The 27,534-nt window shown below is 52.1% G+C and overlaps 1 protein-coding gene across 2 annotated transcripts; it reads left to right on the top strand.

The window, feature by feature from the left end:
• The first annotated feature begins 799 nt into the window (after window positions 1-799).
• Window positions 800-25,802, top strand: Slc22a18 (solute carrier family 22 member 18). 2 transcript variants are annotated; one of them, XM_028771260.1, is made up of 11 exons: window positions 800-885; window positions 3,085-3,331; window positions 6,294-6,391; window positions 6,715-6,875; window positions 7,218-7,350; window positions 17,271-17,383; window positions 18,188-18,295; window positions 19,284-19,384; window positions 23,412-23,513; window positions 23,768-23,888; window positions 25,555-25,802. In XM_028771260.1, exons 2-11 carry the CDS (start codon window positions 3,212-3,214, stop codon window positions 25,740-25,742), a joined length of 1,245 nt encoding a protein of 414 aa, XP_028627093.1. In that variant the 5' UTR covers window positions 800-885; window positions 3,085-3,211; the 3' UTR covers window positions 25,743-25,802. The 2 variants fall into 2 exon arrangements, with proteins under 2 accessions (XP_028627093.1, XP_028627091.1); XM_028771258.1 differs by lacking the exon at window positions 800-885 and adding an exon at window positions 2,335-2,434.
• Window positions 25,803-27,534: the final 1,732 nt, after the last annotated feature.

Genomic DNA, 27,534 nt, shown 5'->3' with positions numbered 1-27,534 from the left:
GGACAGAGAGAGACAGAGACGGAGAGAGAGAGAGAGAGAGACAGAGAGACAGAGAGACAGAGAGACAGAGAGACAGAGAGACAGAGACAGAGAGACAGAGACAGAGAGAGAATGAAAGAGGAAGGTGATATCTTGGAGGCTATGACAGGGGAAATGGGAAAAGAAAGTTAAGTGTGTGCATACAATCAAGATACATTGTATACATGCACGAAATTGGCAAAAAATAAATAATACTCTCCTCCTTTAAATAGGTCACAGCCTGCACACAGTAGGTACTCAATGGTTATGGGATGAAGGAGGTTCCTGCTTCACAGACACATCATTAGTCCCAGGAAATTATATAGGCAGTATCTGTCCTCTCAGGGGAGCTCCGGGCTGTCCTGAACCCCAGCACACGGCGGTCACTTTCTCTGCACATGTGGCCATGCTCACACCCCTCTATTTTTGCCCCTAACCCTACAGGACCCCTTAAGGCTAAGCCCTATGAGGTGTTCTCAGTCACCTGAGCTCACCCCAGAGCCCTGCCACACTGTGCCTGACCTACACCTGACACACTTGTGCCCTCCTGAGGACCCTGCTGAGAAGCTGCCTCCCAGCCAGGACTCAGATAAGAATCAGCCCTTTCTACAGCTGTCTGGATCGGTCTCCTTGGCAGAACAGTGGCCCCATGTGAGTGATATTGGTCCCTAGAGAAAGCTACTTCCTCTTCAGGAGGCAATCCCAGGTTCTAGGGTTCCCTGTTCCTCTCTAGCCAGAAGGGCAATTTTCCCACACTCCCTCACAACCAGGAAGTGCCCCACCCCTCCAGAGCCTGTTTAGAACAAGCACAAAAGCTAGAATCATTCGGCCTACCTGTTCCCCCACAACTGCAAGCTCTGTTTGTTGGTGAGTAGCCTGGCCCCTTGTTGTCTATCATGAACACTGGAGGACCTTTGACCTTCCTCAGCTGTCCTGAGGCAGTCTTACTCATCCTCCCAAACTCTGTCCCCAAAACCCTGGCATCAATAAAGATGTCACTTGCACATTGGGTAAGAATTAACCCAATTAGAGAGCTGACCAGACAGGAACTATCCTTCATTTCTACCCCCTATGGAGTCCAGAAGGACCTGGACTCTGGTCTTTCCCCAGGAGTCCTGAGATTCCTGACTCCCAAGTTCTCTCCTTTCTGTAATCAGCCTTTCTCTCATCCCTCCTGGAAGCCCTGGCTAACTGGGTCTCCTCCAACCCTCACAGAGCCATGATGGGTTCCTAGAGCCTCCTGGCAGAGGACCTGGCAACACTGGCGTCCACACTCGCAGCACGTCTTCCATCCCAATTTTTGCGCTGGAATCTACCCCAATCATATTACACATACCTGGGAACAGAGCCCTGGGTCTGATCGATTGGTTAGAATGCCAATGGCCATTGCCCCTGACTGCCCAGCTTGAGACATGCTGTCACCAGGCATCCCTGGGCACCCCAGGGCTGTCCCACTCTGTCACAATTCCTCCAGCTTCTGATTTGCTGAGCTGGGGTGAGCATCTAGCAAAGGAGATCTGATTTTGATGTTGTGGCCTATGGCTTGACCCCTACTCGGCTGCAAGGTAGAGAGGTGGGGCGGGCAGGTAAAGGAGCAGCAGGTTTCCTAGCAGTGATCAGTCTGTCTGGAGAGGAATGATTATGGATAGTACTGGCCTGGACCAAACTAGATCAGAAATGTGTTCCCCGGGTTCTCTCAGCGGTGTCATCAGGGCCGGAGTGCTGCCCCTCCAGAAATACGTGAACAGGGCAGACAGGATGACATAGAGGGGATAGGGGAGCGTTTCTATAGCTTCCAGGAGCCTCTTGGTAAGTGGAGAGAGATTCAGCGCCCAAGAACTGCCCATACAAGTGTAGTATCACTGTGCCTTCCCTGGCTTCTGCTTTCCCTTCTTCTCCTGAATTCCAGAGCCATCGCCCTCCTCCTCCTCCTCCTCCTCCTCCTCCTCCTCCTCCTCCTCCTCCTCCTCCTCCTCCTCCTCCTCCTCCTCCTCCTCCTCCTCCGCCCTCCCTCCCTCCCTCCCCAACCCTAAATGGACACCCTATGCTGCTTGAGCAGCCAGAATTCCAACTTCCTCGGAACCAGAGTCCAGGGCAGGGCTTCAGCCCTAACACTGGGAACCTCGCCAGCCTCGGCTGAGGGTGGGGGGGGGGGGGGGGGGGGGACGGAAAGGAGCCTCGGGAGGCGTTTCTTGATTGGCCAATGAATACTCAGAGACTTGTGTTGTGGGCAACCCCAGATCCCAGGGTGGGTGGAGCGAGCTCCCGGGCGGGAGGACCAGCCCTGGTGAAGTGGGAGGATCCAGATATTGTGGGGTGGGGCCTTTCCGGCTCACTACGGAAGGGCCTGTATCAAGAAACTCCTGGGAGGGCTCACCCACCCGGAACACAGCCCACTCTCTCCCGGCGAAAGCAGGTACCGAGCTCACCTGTTGAGCTTCCAGAAGCCAAGATGCCCATCTGAGTGCAGCTCGGGGCCCTTGACAGGATGTCGGGCAAAGGCAGTGGGGCCCTAACGGTGGAACCAGGCAACACTTTCAAAGGGGCTCAGACTGCAAAATCCGGTTCTCACCCATGGAGGAAGTTAGGAGGGTGGAAAACAGCTTACTGTGAGACTGAGCTGCCCTGCAAGGATGAGGTCTGAAGAGCTGGTCTCTTTGTCCCCTAGTCACTACTCCACTGCAACTCCAGACAACTCTGGAGCTGGAGACAGGTCCCTGAAGAAGGAAGGTGGGCACAAAGGGCCCCCCCCCCCCCGCACAATGACTTTACATCATCCCTATACCCACCAAAAGCAATAGCCAGAAACCACACCTGCCTGCATTTCCTCTAGAAATAAGGCATGGGGGTCTCCCCGAGGAGGACACCTGGGGCTTGGCCAGCTGCCCCTTTCAGGCGCAGGTGCCCCCCTCAGGGTCGGATGCCCTGTCTTCTCTTCTATGGAGACTGTGACCTAAACCAGGAGCTGGCAGGTGGGAAGGGTAGCTGACCCATTCTTGAAGGTCGCGGTAGCTGGAGAAGCTGGAGAGCTCTGCAGTCTACCTCTGTCTTCTCCCTCTCCTACAGACACCCCTTCCAACCTGGTGAGTCAGCATCCGGCCAGAATCAACAGGACTTTTGCCCCTTGCCTGCTGCAAGGCTTGCCCTGCTCTGGTTCAGGTCTCTCCCGGGCTCTGGATACTGCGTGCCCAGGATGTCTGGCCAGCTCCCTGGCAGCACGGCTGCTCTGCCCCGGCAGGGGATCATCATACTCACCTATGTGCTGGCGGCCCTGGACCTAACGTGTCTCTTCATGCAGTTCTCCATCTTACCAGTGAGTAATATCCACACCCCTCACCAGAAGCCACACACTGCCTTCCTGCTGGGCAACAGCAGGGAGCGAGGTGGGGTTTGATACTGGATAAACTCAGGATCCTAGGAACTGGACCCGTTGATCACTCCACCACCACTCTGCCCTCCTCCTGTAGCCACCCTCACTTGCTGTCCCCGGCCCCATTCTTTCAGAGCACCTCTGCCTGACCCCTGCTCAGCTCCTGTCCCAAAGGGCTGAATGCAGTCCCAGTTCTTTCTGACATCATGTCTGTTCATCCCTTTGTCCTGCTGGACATCCTCTCTGTTTTCTTGTCCACACTAGATACCTTATATAATATTTCCCATCCCATTGGTTTCTCTCTCACTCACCAAAATATGAGGACAGGGACTTGATCTCACAAGAGCCTTGCTGAGCTCTACCTGGATCAGGGAAGGGTGAGACAGACTAGTCACTATTGACTACAGAGTGCCCACTCACACCTTTGGTTCATTCCTACTTTTCACTATCATTTAGTCACTCAACAAACTTTTATGGAGTTGGCCCACAAGGTGGCAGTATCTGGGAGAGCTTAGAACTCAGAGGTTGACTCTCCATCTCCTTTGTCTGTCTAACCTGGGTCCACAGACCACCTTGAAATGATCCCTCGGAGACTTTCAAAGCCCAAGCTAGCTAGCTGGAGTATTGGGTTGAGGCTGGTTCTGTGCTAGGCTTGGGCCCCACTCAGCATATGGACCTGGCCCTCAGTATGGTCGGTGGGCCAGGCTAGACAGAAGTGAGATGTCCAGGCACACAGGAATTTGGATTGAAACCAAACTCTGCTCACATTATACCCAAAAGTCCAAGGTTCAGGGAGATAAGACCAAAAAGAATAATGTAAATCCTGGCTCTCTGGTCCTCCACTCCTCTGTTCCCTGGAGCCCAGAGGAGCAGAACTGACCTTGTGGACAGCTGGGATGTGGGTTAGAGGTAGCCCTGGCCTTTGTCACCATTCTGGGAGTGGCAGGCACTTCCAGCTCAGAACTCCACTGTTCATCATCCCTCCTGGGCAGAGCAGAGCTCTGCTCGAATATAGCAAGGGTCCCAGCCCAAGCCTCCTTCCTGAAATGTGGGAGCCTGGGCAGGAGCCCTGCTTCTCATAAATGGAGGGTTGGTACCAGGACCTGCAGTGAGAGAGAGGCCTCGGTTGGTCAGCCAATCCTCATTAAATCCTGTGAGTAGACGCTGGACTGTGATGCAGCAGGGGCACAAAGGGCCGACCACTGGTCCTCAGAGCTGGCCTGGCGGCTGATGGGGTTTAAGTGGTGATGGCTTAATTGTTACACTGTGAAGTGCAGGAAGAAATGGTTGGGAGTGAGACAGGGTGAGCGTACTGGGAGTTTGAGGGTACATTGCAGATGTGGGGTCAGGAAATTTTGGTTGAGAAGGCAACATAGGAGTGGAGGGCTGAAGGCGGACAGAAAAGCAAAGACCCTGCAGTAGTGCTGAACCTGCAGCTACAGAGGAGGCATTGAGGTCCCAGGACCACACCCGTCAGATGCTGAAGATTCCAGGATGGTTAGGGAGAGCTGTGGAGAGGTGAGAAGGTGGCAGTTCTACAGAAGCAGGTGAGGGTGAGAGAAAGGAATTCTGAGATGACACTGGGACTTTGGACCCAATCCCAGGAGGACAGAGATGCTACCAGCGATGAAAAAACATTAGGGAGCTAACTGACTAAGAGCACTGGCTGCTTTTACAAATGATGGAAGTTTGATTCCCAGTACCCACATGGTGGCCCACAATCACTTGGAACTGTAGTCCTGGGGATATGATGCCCTCTGCGGCCACTACAACATATATGGTGCACAGACTATATGCCTGCAAAACAACCATACACATAAAATAAAATGAAAGAGAAAAAAAATACAAGAGACAGTGGTCAAGAAGCCAATCAGGATTGAGATGGACAGGTGCTCGGCGATTGCTACACTGTGCTGGAGATGATTTCAGACATGGTACAAAGTAGAGGAGGGGTATGCTGGCAGTGGGAAGAGGCCCGGAGCTCTGCGGGGAGGAGGTGGCGACTGCAAACTCTCTAAACTTAAGAGGAGGCTAGCAGAGACCGGTGACAGTCTAGGTAGGAGACACAGAACAGTCTAGGCACAGGGTCACAGAGAAAGAAGCAAGCCACCTGAGTCAGGTGCCAATCGGAGGGGCCCGCTGGAGTTGCCCTGAGCTGACCGAGTGAGGAGAGAAGAATGAGGAAAAGCAGCTGCTTCAGGCAAGGTGGGAGAGAGCAGCTGGAGCAGACACAGGCTGTACGGAGGGCTGAACAAGAAGGTACAAGGAAGAGTCCTTGTTCAGTGACCTTGTTGGAATGGAGGCCCACCAGGAAGGCCCCAAGACAAGAAAGGGGAGCTGAAGGAGTGTTAGCTTTGGCATAGGGCTGAAAACTCAGGTAAAAGATGGTGGGCCAAGATGGTGGGAAGAGGAAGGGAAGAGGCACAGGTTTGGAGGGAGACAGTACCCCGGACTTCTGAAATGCAGCTGATGTGGGGATAAGATCCTGGGGTCCCAGGACTGCTTGGGTTCTCTATAGAAGCTCTGCCACCTCACTTCTCCTATCAGAGATAGACACACACACACACACACACACACACACACGAGGGGCTGAGTCCTAAGGAATTCACAGAGCAGACTGTCTTGCTGGGCAGTGGGCCACATCTCAGCGGTTATTAAGGAGTTTGGGGACAGTAGCTTGCTGGCCAGAGGACAATGCTATAAAGCTTTGAAGACAAAATATTGAGGATGGACGTTGCTCTATGACCCACTTGAGGTGTGTCCTGCAGAGGGGTTAGGCCAGAAGTCTTTAGGAAGGAAGAGCAGAGTCCCCTTGGAAAGCCTCCTCTCCCATGATATTACCCTCCGCTCCTACCACCCCTATCTGTCTAAGGAGTCCTAACTCCAGACCCTCCTTGTCTTTCAGTATCTGTCCCGGACACTGGGCCTAGATTCCGTCTCCTTTGGCTACCTACAGACGACATTTGGGGTGCTTCAGCTGCTGGGTGGGCCTCTGTTTGGCAGGTATAGTATGTGAAGGATGCAGGTCCCTCAACCCACAAGACCCATTACCACCCCTCAGAGTCTGGGTCCTAACAGGTCCTTGGCATCCCTGTTCAATGACAGGGCAGATGCAGGAGAGGTCCAGCCCCTTGTTGACTTCCAAGTATCCTTGGTGCCACATTAGTGACACCCTGAACTCCTACTGGTGGGCCTACTGCCTTGGTGGAAGCCCACATACTCCCTGGGTGGTCCTTCACCAGCGTCCCAGCCTACAATCAGGCCCAAGTCGGGAGTGAGGGAAGGAGCCCCTGCCTGCTGGGAACTGACCTGCCCTGTGGCCCCAGGTTCGCAGACCAGTGCGGGGCACGAGCAGCACTGTCGCTCTCCTTCCTGGCTGCCTCTGCTTTTTACCTGCTCCTGGCGGCCTCCTGTAGCCCAGCCCTGCCTGGTGTCTTCCTGCTCTTTGCCTCCCGCCTACCCTCCGCACTCATGCACACACTTCCAGGTAAGGAAGGCCTAGCTCTAAGCGGGTAGAGGGGAGAGATGAGGATGTGGCTTCAGGTAGAGGGCAGGTAGCCAGTGAATGGGATAAGAGTGGTGGTCTCAGGATGGAGAGATGGTGTATGGTCTGGGGCAAGCCAGATTAAGAGTGGAGAGGTTTGTAGAGATGTGACCTGGATGGAGAGTACTGTGGAGGGGCATTGGGGATGTGGTCTGGGTGGAGGGGCTGTGGGGTGTGGCCTAGTTGAAGGAGCTTGGGAGCGTGGCCTGGACCCCTGGGTGGAGTCCAGTGAGGGGCTCTCTACAGTGAGGGGTCGTATCCAGCTCATCCCCCTCCCACCCGCAGCTGCCCAGATGGTCATCACTGATATGACAGCGCCCACAGAGCGGCCCACAGCACTGAGCCGGCTGGGTCTCTGCTTTGGCGTTGGAATGATCTGCGGCTCCCTGCTGGGCGGGACCCTTAGCACAGCATACGGGTAAGTGACCTAGCGAGATGGGGAGCTGGGAAGTCATTGGGCAGGTTGCTCGAGCTCGGACAATCGGCCCAGCAGCATCACCTCTCTTGAGACTTGCTTTCCCCACCTAAATCTCGAGCGTTTGGGAGACCAGCCAGCCTGCAGGGTGGATGGGGCCTTGGGGTGACGTCGCCACCAGGGAGTGCCACCAGGGGGCGCTACAGTGACGACTATGAGCCCAAAAGTGCCGCGTCGGGGGAGAAAAGCTCACTATGTAGAACCTTAGCTTTGTCCTCGAGCTTTTCACCTGGCCCTGTCCTGGGAACTCAGCTCCTTTTTTCCACTGGGGAGATACCCCAATACATGGTTCTAGGATGGTCTGTGTGGTTGTCCCACTGCAGGGGACAGGCGCATATATCTTCAAGTAGCCGAGAGCCTCTTGGGAGAAAAGCCTCACTGAACTTAGCGCGGTCCCTCGCTCCTTGCCCCAAACCTCCTGTACCACTCTGAGTCAGACCTTAAGAGTCAGCCAGCACCTGCCTGTCATTCACCCCAAAATCACATCAGCTGTGGCGCTGGGACAGGTGCCTCATCTGTCAGGGGTGTGTGCTCCTGGATAGAGCTTTCTTAGAGCCTAAATTTTTGTGCTTTAGAGGGACACTTCTGTCATGACAAGGCTTTCTTATCTTGGATAAACAATGCCAGTTGTAGGTTCTCAGAGTTTTGACTTACTCCCCAAGCTAGGGCCTCCTGAGAGCTTGTAACCTGGGCTCCCCAAATTTTCCTCAGACCAACCCCAGTTACAGTAGAGGAATCTGGGTAATGCCTGAGCGTAGAGAGCTGACACCGTGACCCCATTACAGCGTGGTTCCAAGATGGTCTGTGGTGGGCTCTCCTTTCTGTCTGTCCCTTCAGTGGGGACATAAAAGCTCAGCAAGAAGGTCTCCGGGGACACATGGCAGGGCCCATTGACATGGCTCAAATGGGAGCCTGAGCGTCTCTGCTCAGTAGTGTCAACTGAACATCTAATAAGTGCCCCCTGCGGGGTTAGATTCTGGGGCACAATAGAAAATAAGACAGTCCAAGTCTCTAGAATGTCTGAGAAATGGGTCTAAGGTCCTAAGAAAATGACCAGCAGGGCAAAAGGTTTCATTTCTGTTCTTGCTCTTGTCGTCTTGCTCCCACCCTGTCCTCTAGCCCTTCCCCCCTCCCCCTTTCCCCTCCCCCTCTCTCTCCACGTGCTCATGGCCAGCCTCTACTTCTCTACTCTCTTTCTCTCTCTGCCTGTCTCTGTCTCTACTACCCTCTCAACTCCCCTCCCCATGCCCTGAATAAACTCTATTCTATAAAAAAAAAAAAGTTTCACCTCTGCAGAAGGGGTCATAGTCACACCTAGTCAAGCAGGCAAGCCCACTGCTGAGGCTTTTCCTAGGCTTTTACCCCTAATGCAGAGGGGTCCTGTGCATCACTCTGAGTGGTCAGAGCTCCTCAGTCTGGTGTTTTTACGTCGAACTCAGTGTTCATACGTGATTGGCTGATTTAAAGCAGTGTAGCTGATAAGCACAATGCAATTCTGAGCAGAATTCCTGAACTTGAACACATATTTTGATTTCAAGAAGTGATGGCCCTGGGGGAATTTGTGTTTGGGCCAAGCAGCTTCTTTACTTTTTTCTTTATCTTTTCTATCAGAAAGAAAGAAAGAAAGAAAGAAAGAAAGAAAGAAAGAAAGAAAGAAAGAAAGAAAGAAAGAAAGAAAGAAAGAAAGGAAGGAAGAAAGAAGAGAGAGAGAGAGAGAGAGAGAGAGAGAGAGAAGAAAAGAAACACAGGGTCTCGCTATGGAGAGCCCTGGTTAGCCTGGAACTTGCTATGTAGACCAGGCTGACTTCAACCTCACAGAAATTTATCTGCCTCTGCCTCCCAAGTGCTGGGATTAAAGGCATCCACCACCACATCTGGCTCTTCTACAGTTTGTTTAGTTTTTTTTGTTTTTTGTTTTTTTTAAATAACGTTTTGTCTTATTTAGTGAGTTGATAGAAAAGACGGTACATTTTCCACGGATGTTATAAAGTTGGATTGAACTATGTGAGATACGGAAAGAAAGAAATCAGGATTGAGGTGTGGGGGAGGGGATAGGTGATAGGATTTCTAAGCAGGTGAATTTTGAGCGGGAGACACAATTCAAGAAAGAAGTGAGGCAAGTCAGCCCAGGGTGTAAAAACCCCAGGGTCCAAGGAAGTGAGGTAGCCTAGTGGCTGCAGGAGCCAAGGAAGGGGAGGAGTCAAGCCTTGGAGGGAGAAGGGAAGAGCACACACAGGGAGATGGGGGTGGGGTGGAAATGAAGACTCAGCACAGTCCGAGTAAGAACAGTGACTAGATCAGAGATGGCCATGGGGTCGGGACAAAGAACAGATTCTTGCCGGTTTCTGCCCATGGGTGGGAGGGAGTGTAAACTCAAGTCTCAACACTAATTATGTGGTCCAAATTGGGCTCGCCCTGTGGGGTCTGAACTGCTGAAGGTCCCATGGAGACTGTTGAGCCAAAGGCCTGTCAAGGAGATTATAGCTGAGCACCTCTTCCAGTGGCGGACAGTAGTGGCCACGTCCTCCAGGGTGCCCTGGATGTTCCTGGCCTTTCAAGTTTAGGAGGCAGAGGAACTGAGGACGTGCCTTGCAGAGAACCAGGACCTGAGCGGCAATAGCAAGTCCCAGAAGGTGACAAAGACTTATCCCTGTGGCCTCTGTGCTGGGGTTCATAAGTGGGCCATAGGAAAGGAGGAAAGAACAGACGGGTCAGAAAAGGCAGACTATGGTTGTGCAGGGGAGAATAAGATGTAGGCACCCAGGAGTAGGCAATATCCATAGGGTCACCCTCCTGCTGCCAGAGGCAGGGGTACAGTCCCTTACTTCCACATGTTTTCTTACCTGTGATGTGGGCGCTGCTGCAGGGGTGACCTCACCCTCAGGTACCGAGCAGCCCTGATGGGGTACAGTCACTGCCAGCCACACGCTTTCCACCAGCAGTCTACCCATCCAGACCCCTCCACACTCTTTGTGCATTTTCTATATCCCAGCCACTGGCTCAGAGGACACCACTCGCGCCTTTTCCCTCTCAGCTGCTCCCAAGATGCTCTTCTCCTCTGCTTCACCACCCAGGATAGTCTATCAGCCACACTGGCTGCTTTTATCCTGACATTCTATAATCAAGACATTCTATAGAAAGCGGTTGACCTCAGCGTTCTAATTTAATGAGTTGGGGAACTGAGCTCTAAGAAAAGAGGCAGTCCAGTGCCCAGACCTGGGGGCAGTGCACAGTGACAGTGGGGGTCTTCAAGTTGTCACATGTAAGACGGACCTCTCATGACCAGACCTCAAGCTGTCCTAAGTTGTGGGAGGTCCATGGAAAGTTCTCTCTTGTGGCTTATGGCTGAGGAGTCTGTCTTTGTCCCATTCAGATGTGACTAGCCACACCCATAGCCAAGCAGCCCTCCAGGATTCACACAGCTGTGTGATTGTCCCTCACATGTTTGCCAAGGCACGGAGGCCTAGATATTTAACCCATTTGCAGTCACTTCTCATTCCCATAGAGGCCAAGGAGGCAGCCCTAAGACCCAGACTTCCTTACCCTACTCTTCTATCTTCCACCCCACCTCCCAGCACCCCACCCCACACTCCACGCCTAAGCCTGTACCTGACACCTGACTTTGCCTCAGGCAAGAGACACCCATACCTTACCCTCCCCTTCCTTGATGGTAATCAAGCCCACGTAGGGGTCTCCTTGTCCCCTGACTCTCTGCCCACCTCTGGGAGCCTGTCCCCTTGCAAGATCCCAACCATGCCCATTTCTGAACCCCGGGGCAGCAGGTGGGAGGAGGAAGTGGATTTGGCACTGGAGCCTGCAGGGGCAGGCACTGGTGTAACTGGTTTAGGACAGCCTACTGCTCAGGACCAGGAGGCTGAGCCCAGGAGGCTGACCAAGGAGGGTCCTGAACCCAGAGCCACTACCCACACATCAGCATTTGGGAGTGGTCCTATGACTTATTACCCTGAACCCCAACATCTCACAGCCTGGGGTTGGACTTGGGGAGGGTCCTGAGCCATTGGCTTTCAGGGCCAGTTCAGGTATTAAGAATGTGCGCTAACTTAAGCACATTCAGGGCCATGGTCCAGGGCCAGAGAGGAGCTGAGGTGCCGGTTAATGGAGGCATAGTCCTGTAAATAGAATGTCCTGGTTATTTGAAAAGATCCAAGGGTTAAAAGTGACCAGAGCCAGGAAGATGGGAGCAAGGTCCGAAGGGGCATTTGGGGGTGTTGAGGATACCCTTGATATTGTCTGAGTATGGAACACAAGACCTATGCAGTCCCCAGTGGTCATATAGTAAAGTCCCTGCTATTTGGAGTACTGGCCATTTGGAAGCAGATAAGCAGTGAGTGCCTTAGGTGGTTTGGGGAGACGAGGTCTGGGGGCTGGGGATGAGGGCTGTCCAAAAGGGCCAGATTTCATTCTTTTGAAGGTAGAGCAATCAGGTTTACTGATGGGTATCAGGAGAAGACCCTAGGAGACAATGAGACATCTAAGTTCAATCCTGAGAGCTGTGGAGGTGAAGTCAGTGACCAAGATCTGCGGCAACAATGACTGGCAAACAGGTCAGCCTGTAAGCCAGTGGTACCCGACTTTCCTAATGCCGTGACCCTTTAATACAGTTCCTTACACTGTGGTGACCCCCAACCTTAACATTATTTTGTTGCTACTTCCTAACTGTAAATTTTGAAGCTTTTGAAACTGCTACTGTTATGATTCATAATGTAAATATCTGAAAGCCCACAGGTTGAGAATCACGTAAGCAAAGCTGAGGTGGTTACCAGCCTCAACTGTACCTACCACCTCTCCAGACCCAAGCTTTCAGGTCTCATAGGGTTCAAACAAGGAGGCCCTGGGGCAGAACAAACCCAAGAGGAGGTGACCCAGGGCCACAGCAAAAAGAAATTTTCTTCACTTGTCCCAGTAAGGCCATCTAGCCTATCACTGGCCCAGCTGGGCCTGTAGCCTAAGAGTCTGGGCTCTAAGTCACCCACAAAGAGGAGGAATTTAAGTAGTCGCCACCAGGTCTGGTAGGGCTGCAAGGTATCTAGCCCGCAGACCCTGAGGGTCAGGTTGCCCGAGATAACAGTGGCCACCTGCAAACCCTCCTCCTGGATACCAAATGGCTTGTGACTCCTGCTCATACCCAGAAGACACCACACATTGGTTGCAAAACCTTATCTGGTCCCTGAGGCCTTAACGCATAGGCCTTTCAAAACCAGGGAGGAGGGGAGTTATTCCTTCCCCCTCAAGTCTTCAAAGGCCCCTCACCCCTCAAGTCTTCAAAGGCCCCAGGCAAGAAGAAACTGGTCACTTGATTGGAGTCTTATGTCACAATGGAGAGGTGGGGAAAGGAACTGGGAGGGAACTCCAGGCTAGAAAGCAGTAGGCTAAGGTGATTTGAAACTTGTCTGGGGGTTATAGGAGAATCCCACCTGTAGGATTTTGTTTTCAGATATCTCTTAGCCACGGGACTTGAGTGCTTGGCACATACAGAGCAGGTGACACAGGTGAGTTTCTCACTGAGCCCCAGGCTGGGTGTTCAGTGGTGCTCTGGAGTCCCCTGGCCCACTTCTTATGAAAGATACCATATGCACACTGTCCTCTGAGTTATGAAAGAGAAAATGTGTAGCTGAAGGCCTTAAGCCACACCCGCACGCCAACTCCTGGCACCAAGAACCTTGGCTCTCCAGTCCCCTCTCAGAGCCTCGGAGACATTGGGCAGGAGTCCAGAATGGTAAGGAAGGAATTACCATCCTAGAACACAGCAGGAGCCCAAATAGGGTTGGGCAGAGTCTAGGCCAGGCAGAGGGCCATGGCCACCCTCAGCGGTACAAACAGGCCCTGGAGAAGAGCAGAGACTACTGTCTGATGAGCTATGGCTGCAGTGCCAGAAGCCTCCCAGGGGCTGCCAGATTGGTGTGGGTAGCCAGGCTCCAGGACAGCCAGGAGAACTGAAGGAAGAAGACAGACAGGGCTGTGGTCCAGCCCTCATTTGCAACTGAGGAAATGCAGTCAGGTAGCCAGGGCAGAGACAGGAACAGTGTCCATGGAGGACTCCAGTTCTCTGACCAAGGTATCCATTTGCCTACGCATCCAGTTTCCACTTGTCCAGAGGATGGAAAGAAGGGGGCAAGGGACAATGAGAGGCTGAGCTGATGTTCTTGAAGTCTTGGCTCAACTTAGAAAGAAGAATAAATAAAATGTACCAAGTATAGTGACACATGCTTTTATATTTTTATTTTTGGATTTTTGTTTTGTTTTTTTTGAAACAGGGTCTCATTATGTAGCCCTGGCTGGCCTCAAACTTACAGAGATCTGCCTGTCTCTGCCTCTTCACCACTATGCCCAGCTGGTACATGCCTTTAATCCCAGCACTTGGGAGGCAGAAGCAGGCAGATCTCTGTGAGTTCTAGGCCAGCCAGGGCTACATAGCAGAACCATGCCTCAAAAGAAAAGAAGAGAAAAGAAAAGAAAGAAACGGGACCTGGGTTAAATTCCCAGCTACCACATGACAGCTTACAACTGTAACTCCAGTTCCAGGGGATCTAATACCCTCACACAGATATGCATACAGGCAAAACAACAATTCACATCAAATAAAAATAAATTAATCATTAAAAAAAGAAAGAAAGAAAAAAAGAGCTGGCTGGTAGCCCATACCTTTAATTCCAGCACTCTGGAGGCAGAGACCCGCAGATCTCTGCATTTGAGGCCAGCCTGGTCTACAGAGTGAGTTCCAGGATAGCCGGGGCTACACAGAGAAACTCTGTTTTAAAAAAGAGAAAAGAAAGGAGAGGAGAAGAGAAGGGAGGGGAGGGAAGGGGAAGGGAGGGGGAAGAGAAAAGAAAGAAAAGGAAAAAGGAAAAAAGAAAGACGAGAGAAAGGAAGGAAGGAAGGAAGGAAGGAAGAAAAGAAAGAAAGAGAAAAAGAGAGAAAGAGAGAAAGAGAAAAGAGGAGAGGCAGAAAATGAGGCACAAAGTGCATCCAGGAACCTGTGCAGTGTGGCCTTGCACCTGCACAAGTCAAAAGGAGGGACCCTGAGGGGGAAGCTCTTTGAATTACATTCTGGGGAGCGATAACCTCAAGGCCCTGAAGAGATGTCACAATATCCTGCAATCTTGAAAGCCTTAGGGTTTAGCTGCCCTACAATTTTACTTCTTTTTTTTTAGGTTAAAAAAAAAGTATGATATAATTTTAGCCAGGCAAGGTGCATGTCTTAAGCAGGTGAGAGTCAGAAGCAGGTGGCTTCTCTGAAAATCTGAAGCCTGCTGGGTCTACACAGCAAGTATTACACCAGCCAAGGCTCTGTAGCCAGCCATTACTAAAGTGTGTGTGTGTGTCTGTGTGTGTGTGTGTGTGTATGTGTGTAATTTCTTTACTTACTTGTTTTTATTTATTATTCATTTATTTTAGTTTAGTTTTGTTTTGTTGAGTCAAGGTTTCTCTGTGTAGCCCTGGAACTCAGAAATCTGCCTGCCTCTACCTCCTAAGTACATTTATTTTTATTTGTGTATTGATGCCACATGTGAGTGTGAAGCCAGAGAAATCAGAGAAAGGTGTCATGTTCCCTGGAGCTGGAGTTCTAGGCAATTGCGAGCTGCCTGATTTGGGTGCTCAGAATTATACTAGAGTCCTCTGAAAGAGCAGTGAGGAGTCCTAACTGCTGAGCCATCTCTCCAGTCCCCTGAGTTTTTGTATTACATTGTGTGTGTATGTGTACGTGCATGTGTATGTGTGTGCGAGCATATGTGTGTGTGTGTGTGTGTGTGTGTGTGTGAGAGAGAGAGAGAGAGAGAGAGAGAGAGAGAGCGAGAGCAGTGTGCTTGTCAGAGGACAGTGGTGCACGGGAGTTGGTTCTCTCGTTCTAACATGTGGAATCTGGAGCTTAAACTCCAGGTGCCTTCACTCTCTGAGAACTATCTCACTGGCTCAGAGTTTCACTCCCAGGCCCCAGTACTGGGGATTGAACTCAGGGCCTTGCATACACTAGGCAAGAACATCAGCACTGAGCCACACAGCCCCACCTCCAGTGCTGGCTTTCCTTCTTGCCTGTCCTTTCAGTGTTTTGTGTTTGTGGAGCCCTGAGCCCTGAGTGAATGGCACCCCAGCTTTCACAGGCAGCAGTCCATTCAGACTTTGGGAGACTTGTGGGCTTAGGTTCTCCTGGGACTCCGCAGAGTATCCCAGACTCAGGACCTGTATTTCCAGGAAAGTACTAGCCTTTTGGTTTGCAGGTCACCACTCAGAAGACAGGATCTGAGAAGGCACTTAGCACCTATTAGACCCTCACTTGTCAGTGGTTCCTAAAATAGCATCGTGGGTGACCACCTGCTCCTGGGTGCTTCTGGACCATCTAATTTAAAAAGCAGACTTTTATTCCTACCTGGCCAGGCCTCATGCAGTGATGGTGGGGCTTCAGAGACCAGCAGCCAAAAGAAAGGCCTCTGAGGCGAGCCACTGGGGAGGATGTTCCTCCAAATGTTAGCCATCACTTCTTGCCAATCCTATGGGGCCTGAGGAGGTCTCACTCTTGGGTCCAGGAAGGTGTCCACTGAGGAACTGCAGCATCCAGCACAAGATGCTCAGTTGCCCTGGGTGGGTAGGGAAACACCAAGGGGGAGTTGCCAGCCCCACACCAAGGAGAGCTGTTGAGATCTAATCTCTGTTGATGGCCCCGATAGTTTCCTTGTTACCGCCTGTCTACAGGTGTACATAAGAATCACTGCAAAGCTACCTGTGTATGCCTATGTATTTGAATATGTTGTGCCTCTGTGTGAGAGAGACATGCTCTGTATTTATGGTAAGCACATGTCCATGTATGCATGTGCACACCTGTGGCTGTGATGGGGAGGAGTGCAGGCAGCTTGAACTGGTCTTGTTTGGTAGCTTCAGGGCTTTTCTAATTCCCTGACTTGGACTCAAGTCCATCCAGAAGCCTAAGCAGGTTGGGACTGCTGAGGTCTGGGGCAGTTCTTTGGCAGTCCGTGTGACACGGCCACTCACATTTACCTGCTGGACCTTCCATGCAGGGTCCAGCCTAGGTCTATCTGCTCGTGAAATCCAGATTCTAAACATATGATAAAGAGAACCGTGCTGAAAGCAGGGGGCTGGCTGGGGGAAAGAGCCCATGTATTGTTTAGGAGCGCAGGCATCAGAAGGAAAGGGTGTTACAGGCTAGGGTCCTTGGCTAGCTTAGAGAAATCTCCACTCAGGGAAAAGGTTGGGCTGGGTGCTAGAGGAGACTATGAAGTGTGAACGACCTGTTCCCAGGTGCCTGTGTTTCCCAGAGGGGCAGGTTCCATGACTCATTGCAAGGCACCGAGGGGACAGCGAGTCTCTGGTAGGCAGGAGGGTTTCCTACAGTCATTCATTAGGGGCCTGAGACACAGAACCCAGACTCCCCCAGCCCTGGCATGCCCTGCCCCCTAGAGTATAGCCTTGTGAAGGAAGAAAGGTGATTTCTTAAAGACTACCAAGTGCCCAGCCCATCCTCACTGGGAGGGGACATTGTACCTGGTCTTGGGTCTCTAAAGCTGTCCTCAGAGATACCCACAAGCCTAGCTGACTCTGGGGAACCTGGGAACCAACTGCACCCTGAGCAAGGCCACTTACCTGCCTCAGCGGTGCAACCCTCCAGACTCACGGACTGCTCCACGCCCACCCCACCCCCACCTCTCAGAGCCTGCAGGGCTTGCATGCTGAGGCATTCTGTCATTTGCTAAATGTGCCTTAAGGGATCAAGGAGCAGGGACCTTAGTAGGTGAGGCCTCCATGGAGCCAAAGGAGCAAGGTGGGGGTGGGGGCTGCTTCAGAGTGTATCTATACAACAGCATACCATATGACCCAGGCTGTGTCCTTAGGATCCAGTGTCCTGCCATCCTGGCTTTTGTGGTCACCCTCCTAGGAGCTGTCCTCAGCTTTACCTTTGTTCCTGCTACCACCAAGGAGGCTAGTGTCCAGTCAGCCCATCAAGGTAAGCCCACCTGCCCACAAACTGGGCCAATGAGCACCACTTTGCCCAAGAAACCAGCATCCTGGTACTGGGGATGGAGGGAAGATCTTTTAGACAAGGGGTTCAAGGGTCTCAAAGAGGGGATGGGATCTCTTCTGCACTTCTTGCTGCAGATTCCTGGTCGGACAAGCTGGGCATCGTTTTGGGACTCAGGCAAGCCAAGGCCCTGAGCAGGGAGGCAAGTCTAGAAAAGCCAGAGAATACACAGGACACAGGGGTACGGGGTGGCTGCTAGTCTCTGAGGTGCTGAGTGTCCAGAGCCATGTGAGGTTCCTGGCTCAGTGGGTGGGAAGGAAGTGAGGCACAGAGAAGGAAAATATAGGCCAGGCTGGCTCTTCAGAAGTGTCGGTTACCTCTGTGCCTCTGCCCAGTGACTAACATGGAGACTAACCCTGGAGACTCTTTAGGACAAGAGGTTATAATCCACGAAGAAAGAGTAGGATCCCAGGGGACACCTAGGCATATCTAGGAGCCTGTGGCTGAGAGTGTCCTGAGTGTGAAGGCATGCCTCTCTGGCTACTACGGCCTTCCAGCTGGACTGGGAGCCACCGCCCTTAGCAAGAAGGCTGATGCTCTAGGAATGCTCTAGCAGAGCTACCTGGTGCCAGGTGCACCTTCTCCTGAACACTGGGTTGGCCAACATGTGGCCCATTGTCCCTCAGAGGCTGTGGGAGAAGGCTGCCAAGAGAGTAGTCAGCTCTAAGCGTGGGGGACAAGGCCGGAGCCCCACTACCAGTGTTCTGACTGATACCCCCTGGTGGCCAGGTCGAACCAAGGCCAGTGTATTTGACCTGAAGGCCATCACCCGCCTGCTGCTGCTGCCTAGTGTGCTGCCTGTATTCCTGATCAAGGTAATCTCTGGCTTCCCTTCAGGTGAGTCACACTCTCCCACCCCCACTCGTGTCTACAGTCTGAGATGACCAAGGCTGGGGACCCAGGTCTAGGTGTCGCTGTGTTCTGCCTAGGAGTCCTTATTGTCCAGTTACACCTGTGGGAGCTTCCAGCACACCCTGTGAGAGCAGATTTCAGTTGCGTGCTAGCACAAAGGGAGGAGAAGGGAGTCTGGGTTCTCCTTGCTGTGCTCTGGGTCCCCTTCTGAATTGTCACCACAGGGCCTCACACACAGCCCACAGACTCCTGCTCATCTTTAAGCCTCACTACTCAGGCCTGGCTTCGTGAGGTACCACATAGGTCTGAGAGGCACCCAGATGCTGGCAAGTCTTGTTCTAACCATCTGATGAAAGAACATAGGACCCCATATATACAATCTGCCCAGCTTTGAATGTGCCATAGTGACGCCATTGTTCAGAGACCACCACAGTCTGAAGGTTTTGTTTGTAGTACTGATAATAGAATCTAGAGCTTCACGAAAGCCAGGCAAGGGCCCTACCACTGATCTATTCTCCTTATGGGCTCAGAGGTACTAAACTCCCAAAGCTTCAGCTCCTTCCTGACCCAGAAGCTCTGTGGCTGTGAAACACCAGACTAAAACCCCTGGCAGGGCTGGAAGGGGCCACAGAGAAGCTGCTCCCCATGCCAGCTGGGATAGGGTCCACCCATCCAGGCTGTATGTTTCAGCTCTAGTGACTGGAACCTGAGAAATGCAGCCCCCCCCCACACACACACCTACATGTCAGGAGCCTCTGAGGGCTCCCATGACTCTCTGGGTCCCCATCCTGGCACCTTGTAACTCACATGGACTACTTCCCAGCAGCCCCCCACCCAGGGAATCACCTTCTATAGAATCCCAGGTAGTGTTACATGTCCTCCCTAGTCAGGCAAATCCCCTGGCCAGGATACAGGAGGGAGATGTGTGCTGCACTGGGGCCTGGCACCACAGCTGCTCTGCTCCTCTACCCAGGACTCTTCATGGTGATGTTCTCCATCATCTCTATGGAATTCTTCCAGCTGGAGGCTGCACAGGCTGGCTACCTCATGTCCTTCTTTGGGATCCTCCAGATGGTGAGTGGGCATGAGTAGCGAGTGCTGCAGGCCAGAGAAGACTTGGTTTACCAGTATCACTCTCTGGGAGACCTGCCTGAGTGGCCATCCTGGCTTCCTCCTTAACCACCTGGGGGGGGGGGGGGTCCAGTCTTGAGTGACAGAGTACCCATGGAGAAACACACACAGAGAGAAAACACTCACCTCCTACAACATGTCAATCTAGTACATGCCTCAGTGAGGGGCAGTAGACAGGACTTGGAGGGACTGAAGATACAGAAATGGACGTGTTATGATGGGGTTCTGTCTGGAGTCAGCGTCTGTTCTCCCTAGCTGGGTAACATAACAAGTTTCCAGGCTCCATTTTCTTTCTTAGTCAAGTGATACTAACTACAATGCATGTCCCATGAGGTGGCTGGGATGTCATAGGAAGATCCTGGGCACTCAAGGATCTTCTTAAGAGCAAGGCATAGTCATCTAATATGCTATCCTTTTAGGAGCTAGGAGCTTCTGGTTGCTGGGGTCAGGGGTACCCTTGGGCCAGTTTGAGGTAGGGGTCAAGCATCCTCTCAGCCAGCCCCTCAGGGCCCCTTAGCTCCAAACCCAAGGCCAGAATAGTCAAAGCCAGCTACCTGCTCCCTGGTTCCTGTTAGCATTTGACCAGACCCTGGGTGGCAGAGACAGGTAGTGATGTACAGCCATGGCCCAGTATGACTTGACTGTCTAACCGCTGGTGCACAGAAGTAGCTATTCTGAGACTAGCAGAGGAGGGGTCCAGATCACTCTGGAAGCTTGGTGGCATTCCTGGAACCTCTGGGACATCTTTTCCCTGAGTATCCACGCCCAAAGCTGGCCTACTCTCTGGCCAACCTACCTACCAAGGACAAGGAAAGTCTCTAATCTGCACCAGCAAGAAATGCCACACTGTTGGGGATAAAAGAAATAAACAAAACCCATAACACTGACCCATGGCTAAGCAGACCTTCATTCAAGATGGATTGCTTACTGGGAATATAGCTCAGTTGGTGGAATGCCTGTCTGTCCTGTACAAAGCCTGGGTTCCATCCTCAGCACTTCATAAACCAGGCACGGTGGTGCAAGCTTGTGATCCCAACACTCAGGAGGCAGAGGCAGGAGGATCAGAAATTCAAAGTCATCCTTCACTGCATAGCAATTTTTAGTCTAGATTGAGCTACAAAATACCCTTCCTCAAAAATGAATGAATGAATGGGCTGCTTGTCACTTGCTTGCTCCAGACCACACAAGCCTGTACTCATTTGAAGTCCAAACCCTCAGAGACCCTTGGAGACAGATTCTTCTAGGATCTATGGTTATGGCCACTTGAGGCTGTGACACATTAGTGTGGTAATCTGGAATCGCTACAGAAGCTTAGAAAGAAGAGTATGACTTAGAAACCTGGCACAAGGCAGGGAAGGGGAAGCAGAAGAGCAGGTGTCAAAGCTCTGGGCCCCAAGATGAGCAAGGAGTGGGTAGATTTGCATTCTTGCAAAGAGGGTAAGACTGAGGGCCAGGCATGTCCCAACTACATCAGGATGTCCCAACCATATCACCATATTCCCTGAGAAGAAGAAAGACTCCATTCAAGCCACATCCTGCCTACTCCATTTGCTCCTACAGGTTCCCAGATTCTGGGGGGCTCTGGGGAGAGGCATGCAGAGAGTCCTGAGATAGGGGATCAGGACCATGGCTTCAGCAGGTTTGCACACACACACACACACACACACACTACACACTTGTTTTTTTAAGCCCGGGTTTCCCTGTGTGTATAGCCCTTGCTATTCTGGAACTCACTCTGTAGACCAGGCTGACCTCAAATTCAGAGATCCACCTACCTCTGCCTCCCAAGTGCTGGGATTAAAGGCATGCGCCACCACCGCCCAGCTAGCAGACCATATCTCTTAAGGACTCCTCAAGAGAGACTCCTATGGTAGCCCTGATACCTGATTGTCACCCAGACTTGTTCTAGGACGCTAGCCATTCCGAGGGTACTGAGGTAGGGACAGTTCAGAGCTACTAGGACAACAAATAAGAGCCTGAGTAAGAAAAAGAGTCACTGTAAAAATGGAAAGTACACAGGAAGAAGAAAAAGCAAGGAATGGAGGAGTGGATGATGGGTTAGGGTCAGGGAATGTGAGCTCCATTTGGACAAAGATCCTGGTAGGACCACACAAGGTTTTGGTGACATTCACAGGGAAAGGTAGCCTGCCAGTCTACTGGGAGTAGTAGGGGACTGAGTAAAGGAGGGGAGATCATAGGCTTTAGCTGATAGGTAGAGGGGCAGCAGCAGTGACTGCCTTGGTTAGGTGACTGGGCATGTGGGAAGCCAGAGAGTACAGTTGGGAGGACTGAGGGAAAGTGGCCTTCTAGGCTGGCTGACTAACTCACTGTTTTTGTCAGATAACAGTGAGGTCTGCATGGCATCTAGAAGCTTATTTTCAACTTACTAGGGAAGTTGAGGCTGGGGCAGTTAGTCAGGATGTAGGTCCAAGTGGCTGAGCCAGTATTAAATGCTCCCATAAAACCAGTCTAGAGAGGATTTGTTTTTCTAAGACATTGATGGTTCTGTAAGAAACAACCAGGTTCTGCCCAGCATAAGTAGGGGTTGTGGCTGGACCGGTTTGGGCTCTAGAAGCCTGGGTCCAACCTCTGTGAACCTTGACAACTACTGGCCCCAGCAGCCTGACAGCTCCTTGCTCTGACTCTATTCAGTCCTGGCCTTTGGTCCCACACACTTCCTTCTCCAGTAGAGACATGCACTTCCTATCTGAGAAAGGAGATAGGGAACCTCACCCTGGGCTACCTGGCCTGCTGAGTCATGTCTCTGGTGTCCCTGAGTCTCCCGGTCTGGATTCTCTTTCGTTGTTGTTGTTGTTGTTGTTGTTGCTGTTGCTGCTGCTGCTGCTGCTGTTAGAGGAACCTTTGCTCTGTGACCTTCTGGCTTTCTAGGAACTGCGTGGCTCAGCATTGCAGTGCCTGCTGGCCTGCTGGGGTGGAGGGCCTCTCAAGGGATGCAGAGGGTCACCCAGCCACCAGTCCAGAAGTCCCCTTCCCTTGAAGATATTATCGGAATTGTCAGGATCCGAGCTAAGGTCCTGTAGCCCTAACAACTTTGGCTCAGCTGCTAATTCTCAATAGGTCAACTAAAGAGTTAAAAGCAGAGAGAGGAGATTCATCCCGTGTGGTGTGACCACAATGGGAAGAGGGACAAAGAGCTTCAGTGGCCCTCCAGTTTATCTTTGGGTCCAGAGATGAGGCTCAGGCTTAAACAGAGGGCAGGAGTGCAGAGCTACGAATCCTGGTCAGGGTGTGGTCCTGCCCGTCGCTGATCCATCACTGTCTCTAGTCTCTCCTGCAAGGTGATCTGACAAGTTCTCAGAACTCTAGGAGGTCTCTGAGAGACAAGCTTTCTCTGTCTGTCTCCAGACTTCAGCCTTTCCCTCCCCAGCGTGAGACTCCTGGGGCAAGTCCAATGCCTTGGGTTCCGTTGTCTCAGTGGTCTGATTGCCAAAGAGAGGCTCACAAGTGTGTCTTCTGGATATCTTCTCTCTTGACAGAACTCTTTCAGAAGACCAGGCCAAGGTCTATCTATACCAGTGGTTCTCAGACTTCCTAATGCTGTGACCCTTTAATTCAGTTCCTTATGTTGTAGTGATCCCCAGCCATAAAACCATTTTCATTGTTAGTCAGGCAGTGGTGGCACACACTTTTAATCATGGCACTTGGGAAGCAGAGTCAGGCTGATTGCTGAGTTCGAGGTTAACCTGGTCTATAGAGTATGTTCCGGGATAGCCAAGACGACACAGAGAAGCCCTGTCCCAAACAAACAAAAAATAATAATAATAATTTTTTTCTTGTTACTTCATAGCTGTCAATTTGCTGTTATGAATTATAATGTAAATATCTGTGTTTTCCAATGATCTTAAGAGACCCCTGTAAAAGGGTCATTTGACCCCCAAAGGGGATGAAATGCACAGGTTGAGAACTGCTCGCTTAGACTGTCTTCCCTTCCCCTCACCCCCCCTCCTAGATGATTCAAGGCCTGGTCATTGGGAGATTGAGCACCCGTTTTCCAGAGGAAGCCCTGCTGCGATCCAGTGTGCTGGTCTTTGCTGTTGTAGGACTGGGCATGGTGAGAGCACATACATACAAAGACACACACAAGCATACGTGCACACACACAGCTACCCTGTGAAGCAGGTCTCAGGCCATCCTCCACACATGTCTTGTGTGTGCCCAAGTGCCTGGCCTGCCACCTGGCACTGTCCCTCCTCCCCAGTCCAGGCATCTTCCAAGGTAGAGCATTGTGGGTAGGACCTCAGGGTGGGTTGCTGTCTAGCTTTGGAACATCCCTACCCAGCATGGCCCTGCCCATTACTCTGCCAGGCGCTGATGTCCAATGTGCTCCACTTCTGCATTTTGACACCTGGACTGGTATTCAGTCTCTGTACTCTCAACGTAGTCACAGACAGCATGTTGACCAAGGCTGTGTCCGCTTCAGACACAGGTGAGCTGAACATACCGGGGGCCCAACTTTCAGGATTCCTCCCAATAGGCTGGGCCAGATAAGATGGATGTGACAAGACAAAAGAGTCCTGGTAAAGATCCTGCCCCCTTCCCAGTGCTGCTGACAAGTCCATAGTCAGTCAGGGGTACAGGTGGAGAGCTTCCTGGAGGAGGCATTTGGCTTGGCTCTGATCCATTCCAGAATTTCACTAAAAAGAGGTGAGTCCAGAGGCTTTGTCCAGGCAGGGGTCAGATGAGCAAAGAAATGGACCTGCAGGGCCTACAGAGGCCACGTAGGAGGTCAGCTGGTGCTGGGATGGTGAAGAGTCCAAACAGGGAGGACAGCAGGAGAGACTTGCCAGTCCTTGACAACACAGTGCTCAGAGCTTTCTGAATAGAGGGTTCAAATCCACACAGCTAGGGATATCTTCTGGGCCTGACCTCCAAGCCTGTCTAGGGTAGTTACTCCATGCTGTCTGGGAAGCAGCTCCAAAGGACTGAGAGAGAAGGAGAGAAGGAGGAAGGGGGTGTTAAGGCCAGGCAAGTGGAGGGTGGGGCTGACCAGGAGGAGCAGGCCAAGCCACCAAGGCCGAGTCATGCCTGTGGCACCACCCCTTAGCTTGGGAAGAGCCAAGCCTGGGTTACCTGGGAACAGGAGGTGCAGAGGAGGCAGTAATTGCCCTGTCAGTTAATGTCTGCAGGCGTGTGGGCAGTGAGAGAGACTGCACCTGAGCTTCCCCACAGCAGGCCCTGGGTGTGGGTGGAGCCTTACAGGCCCTCGGCTTGGCCGAGTTGAAAAGCCTGGTCTCAGGAGGCAGGGAGGCCACCTTCTGAAGCAGGAAGAGGCTGGGGTGGGGGGGTAGACTGGGACTCCCATCTGGGGATGCAAGGTGAGATGGGGATTCTGTCAGTGAGGGCCCTCCTCCACTCACAGCTGCTTTAACAAGGTCCTGTGCAGCACGTCCACCCTAAGAAGCTGACCAGAGGTGTGGAGATATGGACTCACATGCTCAGGCTAGGACACTGGTGCTCTTAGCTTGGGACCCGTACACATCTCTTTAGCCTGCCCGCAACCCTGGCCCTGCCCTGAGACCCATTGAATCCATGGGAGGACGGTGGAGGGACAAGAAGAGGAAGGGCTATATGAGGGGCAGTAGGGACACCATGCCCAACTAGAATGCCAACCCTAGAGCCGTACAGTGGCTCAGGGGACCCTCCCTAGCCAAATTCACTGGCCATCTCAGTCACTGTTTGGAGAAAGTGTGAGAGCCAGCACCCTGGATGTCCTGGGTGGAGCCCAAACTATGCAGATCAGGTCTACACTAACAGGTCTGGGAGGGTGTGGCCTATTCCTGACCTTTGACCCCTTTCCCAGACTCCTTCCTTACCTGGGAAATAGCTAGAGCAGGAAAGAGGCTCAGCCCCATCCATACAGAGAAACTGACCTTGTGGGATGAGGATGATCTGCTTAATTGGGGTGGGAGGGTGCTGCAGTCGAGGGGCAGCTGTGAGGAGGATGGACAAGTCCTCTGGAAAGTGTCTCAAGCCATCTGTGAACAATGCGCAGAGCAGGTTGGGATGGACAGAAGGCTGGGCTATAGCCAGAAGGTAGGCAGCCTGTCCAGAGACCTGCCTAGGGTCTGATTGCTATTCCCCCTTTCTCCCAGGGACCATGCTGGGCCTCTCTGCATCTGTGCATCCATTGACCCGCACTCTAGGACCCACCCTAGGTGGCCTGCTGTACCGTAGCTATGGTGTCCACATCTTTGGCCATGTGCAGCTCATGGTGAACTTGCTTGTCCTATTGATCCTCTGGAAGAAGCCATTGTCCCAGAAGGGAGACAAAGCCCAGTGACCACAAAGCCCAGTGACCTGGTCCAGTCAGGCAATAAACTTAAGAACCTCTTTCTCTTAAGTCCTTTGGGCTTTGCCTAGATCTGTGGGTAGCAAACCTGGGGGGACTCAAGGATGGAGCCAAACCAGAGGGCTTTGTGAAGGAGGAACTACAGCTGGGCCCAAGGCTCTATCTAGAGAGCATAGACTTGCCAGTTCCAGATCATGAATCCAGGTCGGTTTAAAAGACAGGGGCCAGTTGTGTTGGTGCAGGCCATTAATCCCAGAAATCAGGAGGCAGAGGCAGGCAGATCTCTGACTTCAAGGTCAGCCTGGTTTGTATACTAACTAGCTAGTTCTGAGTCAGCTAGGGCTACATAGTGAGACCTTGTCTTTAAAGGGAAGAGGAGGAAGAAGAGGAAGAAGAGGAGGAGGAGGAAGAGGAAGAAGAGGAGGAGGAGGAAAAGGAGGAGGAGGAGGAAAAGGAGGAGGAAAACAAGGCTTGAGAGGGAGCTGTTAAAAACCAAGCACATAGCCCCACCACCACCTTCAGAGCTGCACCAGGGACACTCACTGGCCTGGCCCATCAAGCCTGGTCTACAGAGAGAGTCCCAGGACAGCCAGGGTTACACAAGAGAAATCCTGTCTTGAAAACAAAACAGGTACACACACACAATTAATAAAATGTAATTAAAAACAAACAAGCAAACAAGCTGGGCTTAGTGGTGCACACCTTTAATCCCAGCACTCCAAAGGCAAAGGTAGGTGGATAGGTCTCTGAGTTTGAGGCCAGCCTGTTCTACAAAGTGAGTTCCAGGACAGCCAGGGCTACACAGAGAAACTTCGTCTCTAAAAAACAAAAACAAACAAACAACAAAGGACCCAACGACCTTAGAATCCTCAAACATCAGAACTCCACAGTCCCTAAACCGTGGGACCCATCCATTGTCCACCTGCCACCTCAGGACGCAGTGTTCGTTTAGACCACACCAGCAGCAGAGGCTGGTGAGCTTGGTCTTTTGACCATAAAAAGATGTGGTGGGGGAGGTCCTTAAACAAGTGGTATGGAAGGGTCCTGGGACCTGCTATCACTCCTGCTCTTAGAAAGCCCCTCCCTCATTCGCTCTAACAGACAATTCCTTGTAAGAAAAAAACAACTCTAGTCTGAAGCCTTCCTTCTTAAGGAAAAAGGGGGGATTCTCCCTCTGCCAGTGCTGGCTTCCAAGGCCAAGCTGGAAGGCGTGTGACACCCCCATCTTCATGGCATTCCTATAGTCAGAGAGGCCCCGGATGGATGATACCTGCTTGGGCAGGGACTCAGTGTCTGTCTTTCAGCCTTTTGGGGCTTATCCTCCAGTAAAACCTTGGAGGAAGAGATTTACTTCTGTCACAGGCTGCCTGCCTACCTGACACAGACTTTGAGTCTCTACAGGAACACAGCCAGGTGAGGAGTCAGAGTTGATACCTACCTGGCGAGAAGTGGGGTAGAGGTAGGACAGATGTCTGGGGAGCTCCCAGACTTCACACCGGGCCACGGCTTTGGGTCTCACTGCTCTATCATTGGAGACAGCCAGGCCTGCCTCCCATCTTTGACAAAAGTTGTACACAGTGTGCTATCCCTGTTCCTAGGCTCTGGACAGGAGGGCTATCTCAAGCCACTGTGGTCCAGTGATGGGGGTTGTCAATGAAAACAATCAGTGGTCCTTTGAATCTACTGCTGGTCAGACCGTCTGTGGGTGGGAGGGAAGAATGAGGGCAGCCACCCTAGTGAACAGAGCAACCTGTCAGATGTCCAGGAGGTGCTAACTAGTGAA

Source organism: Grammomys surdaster, unplaced genomic scaffold (assembly GCF_004785775.1).
Source record: "Grammomys surdaster isolate TR1022 unplaced genomic scaffold, NIH_TR_1.0 205, whole genome shotgun sequence".
NCBI lineage: Eukaryota > Metazoa > Chordata > Mammalia > Rodentia > Muridae > Grammomys > Grammomys surdaster.
This window is presented reverse-complemented; position numbering and strand designations above follow the sequence as displayed.

Bases quoted from the DNA above. Each gene is read 5' to 3' on its own strand.
- Slc22a18 (XM_028771260.1), top strand. From the start codon at position 3,212: ATGTCTGGCCAGCTCCCTGGCAGCACGGCTGCTCTGCCCCGGCAGGGG. The intron at 6,392-6,714 runs GTATAGTATGTG...CTGTGGCCCCAG, and splicing joins GGTGGGCCTCTGTTTGGCAG to GTTCGCAGACCAGTGCGGGG. The intron at 18,296-19,283 runs GTGAGTCACACT...TCCTCTACCCAG, and splicing joins AATCTCTGGCTTCCCTTCAG to GACTCTTCATGGTGATGTTC.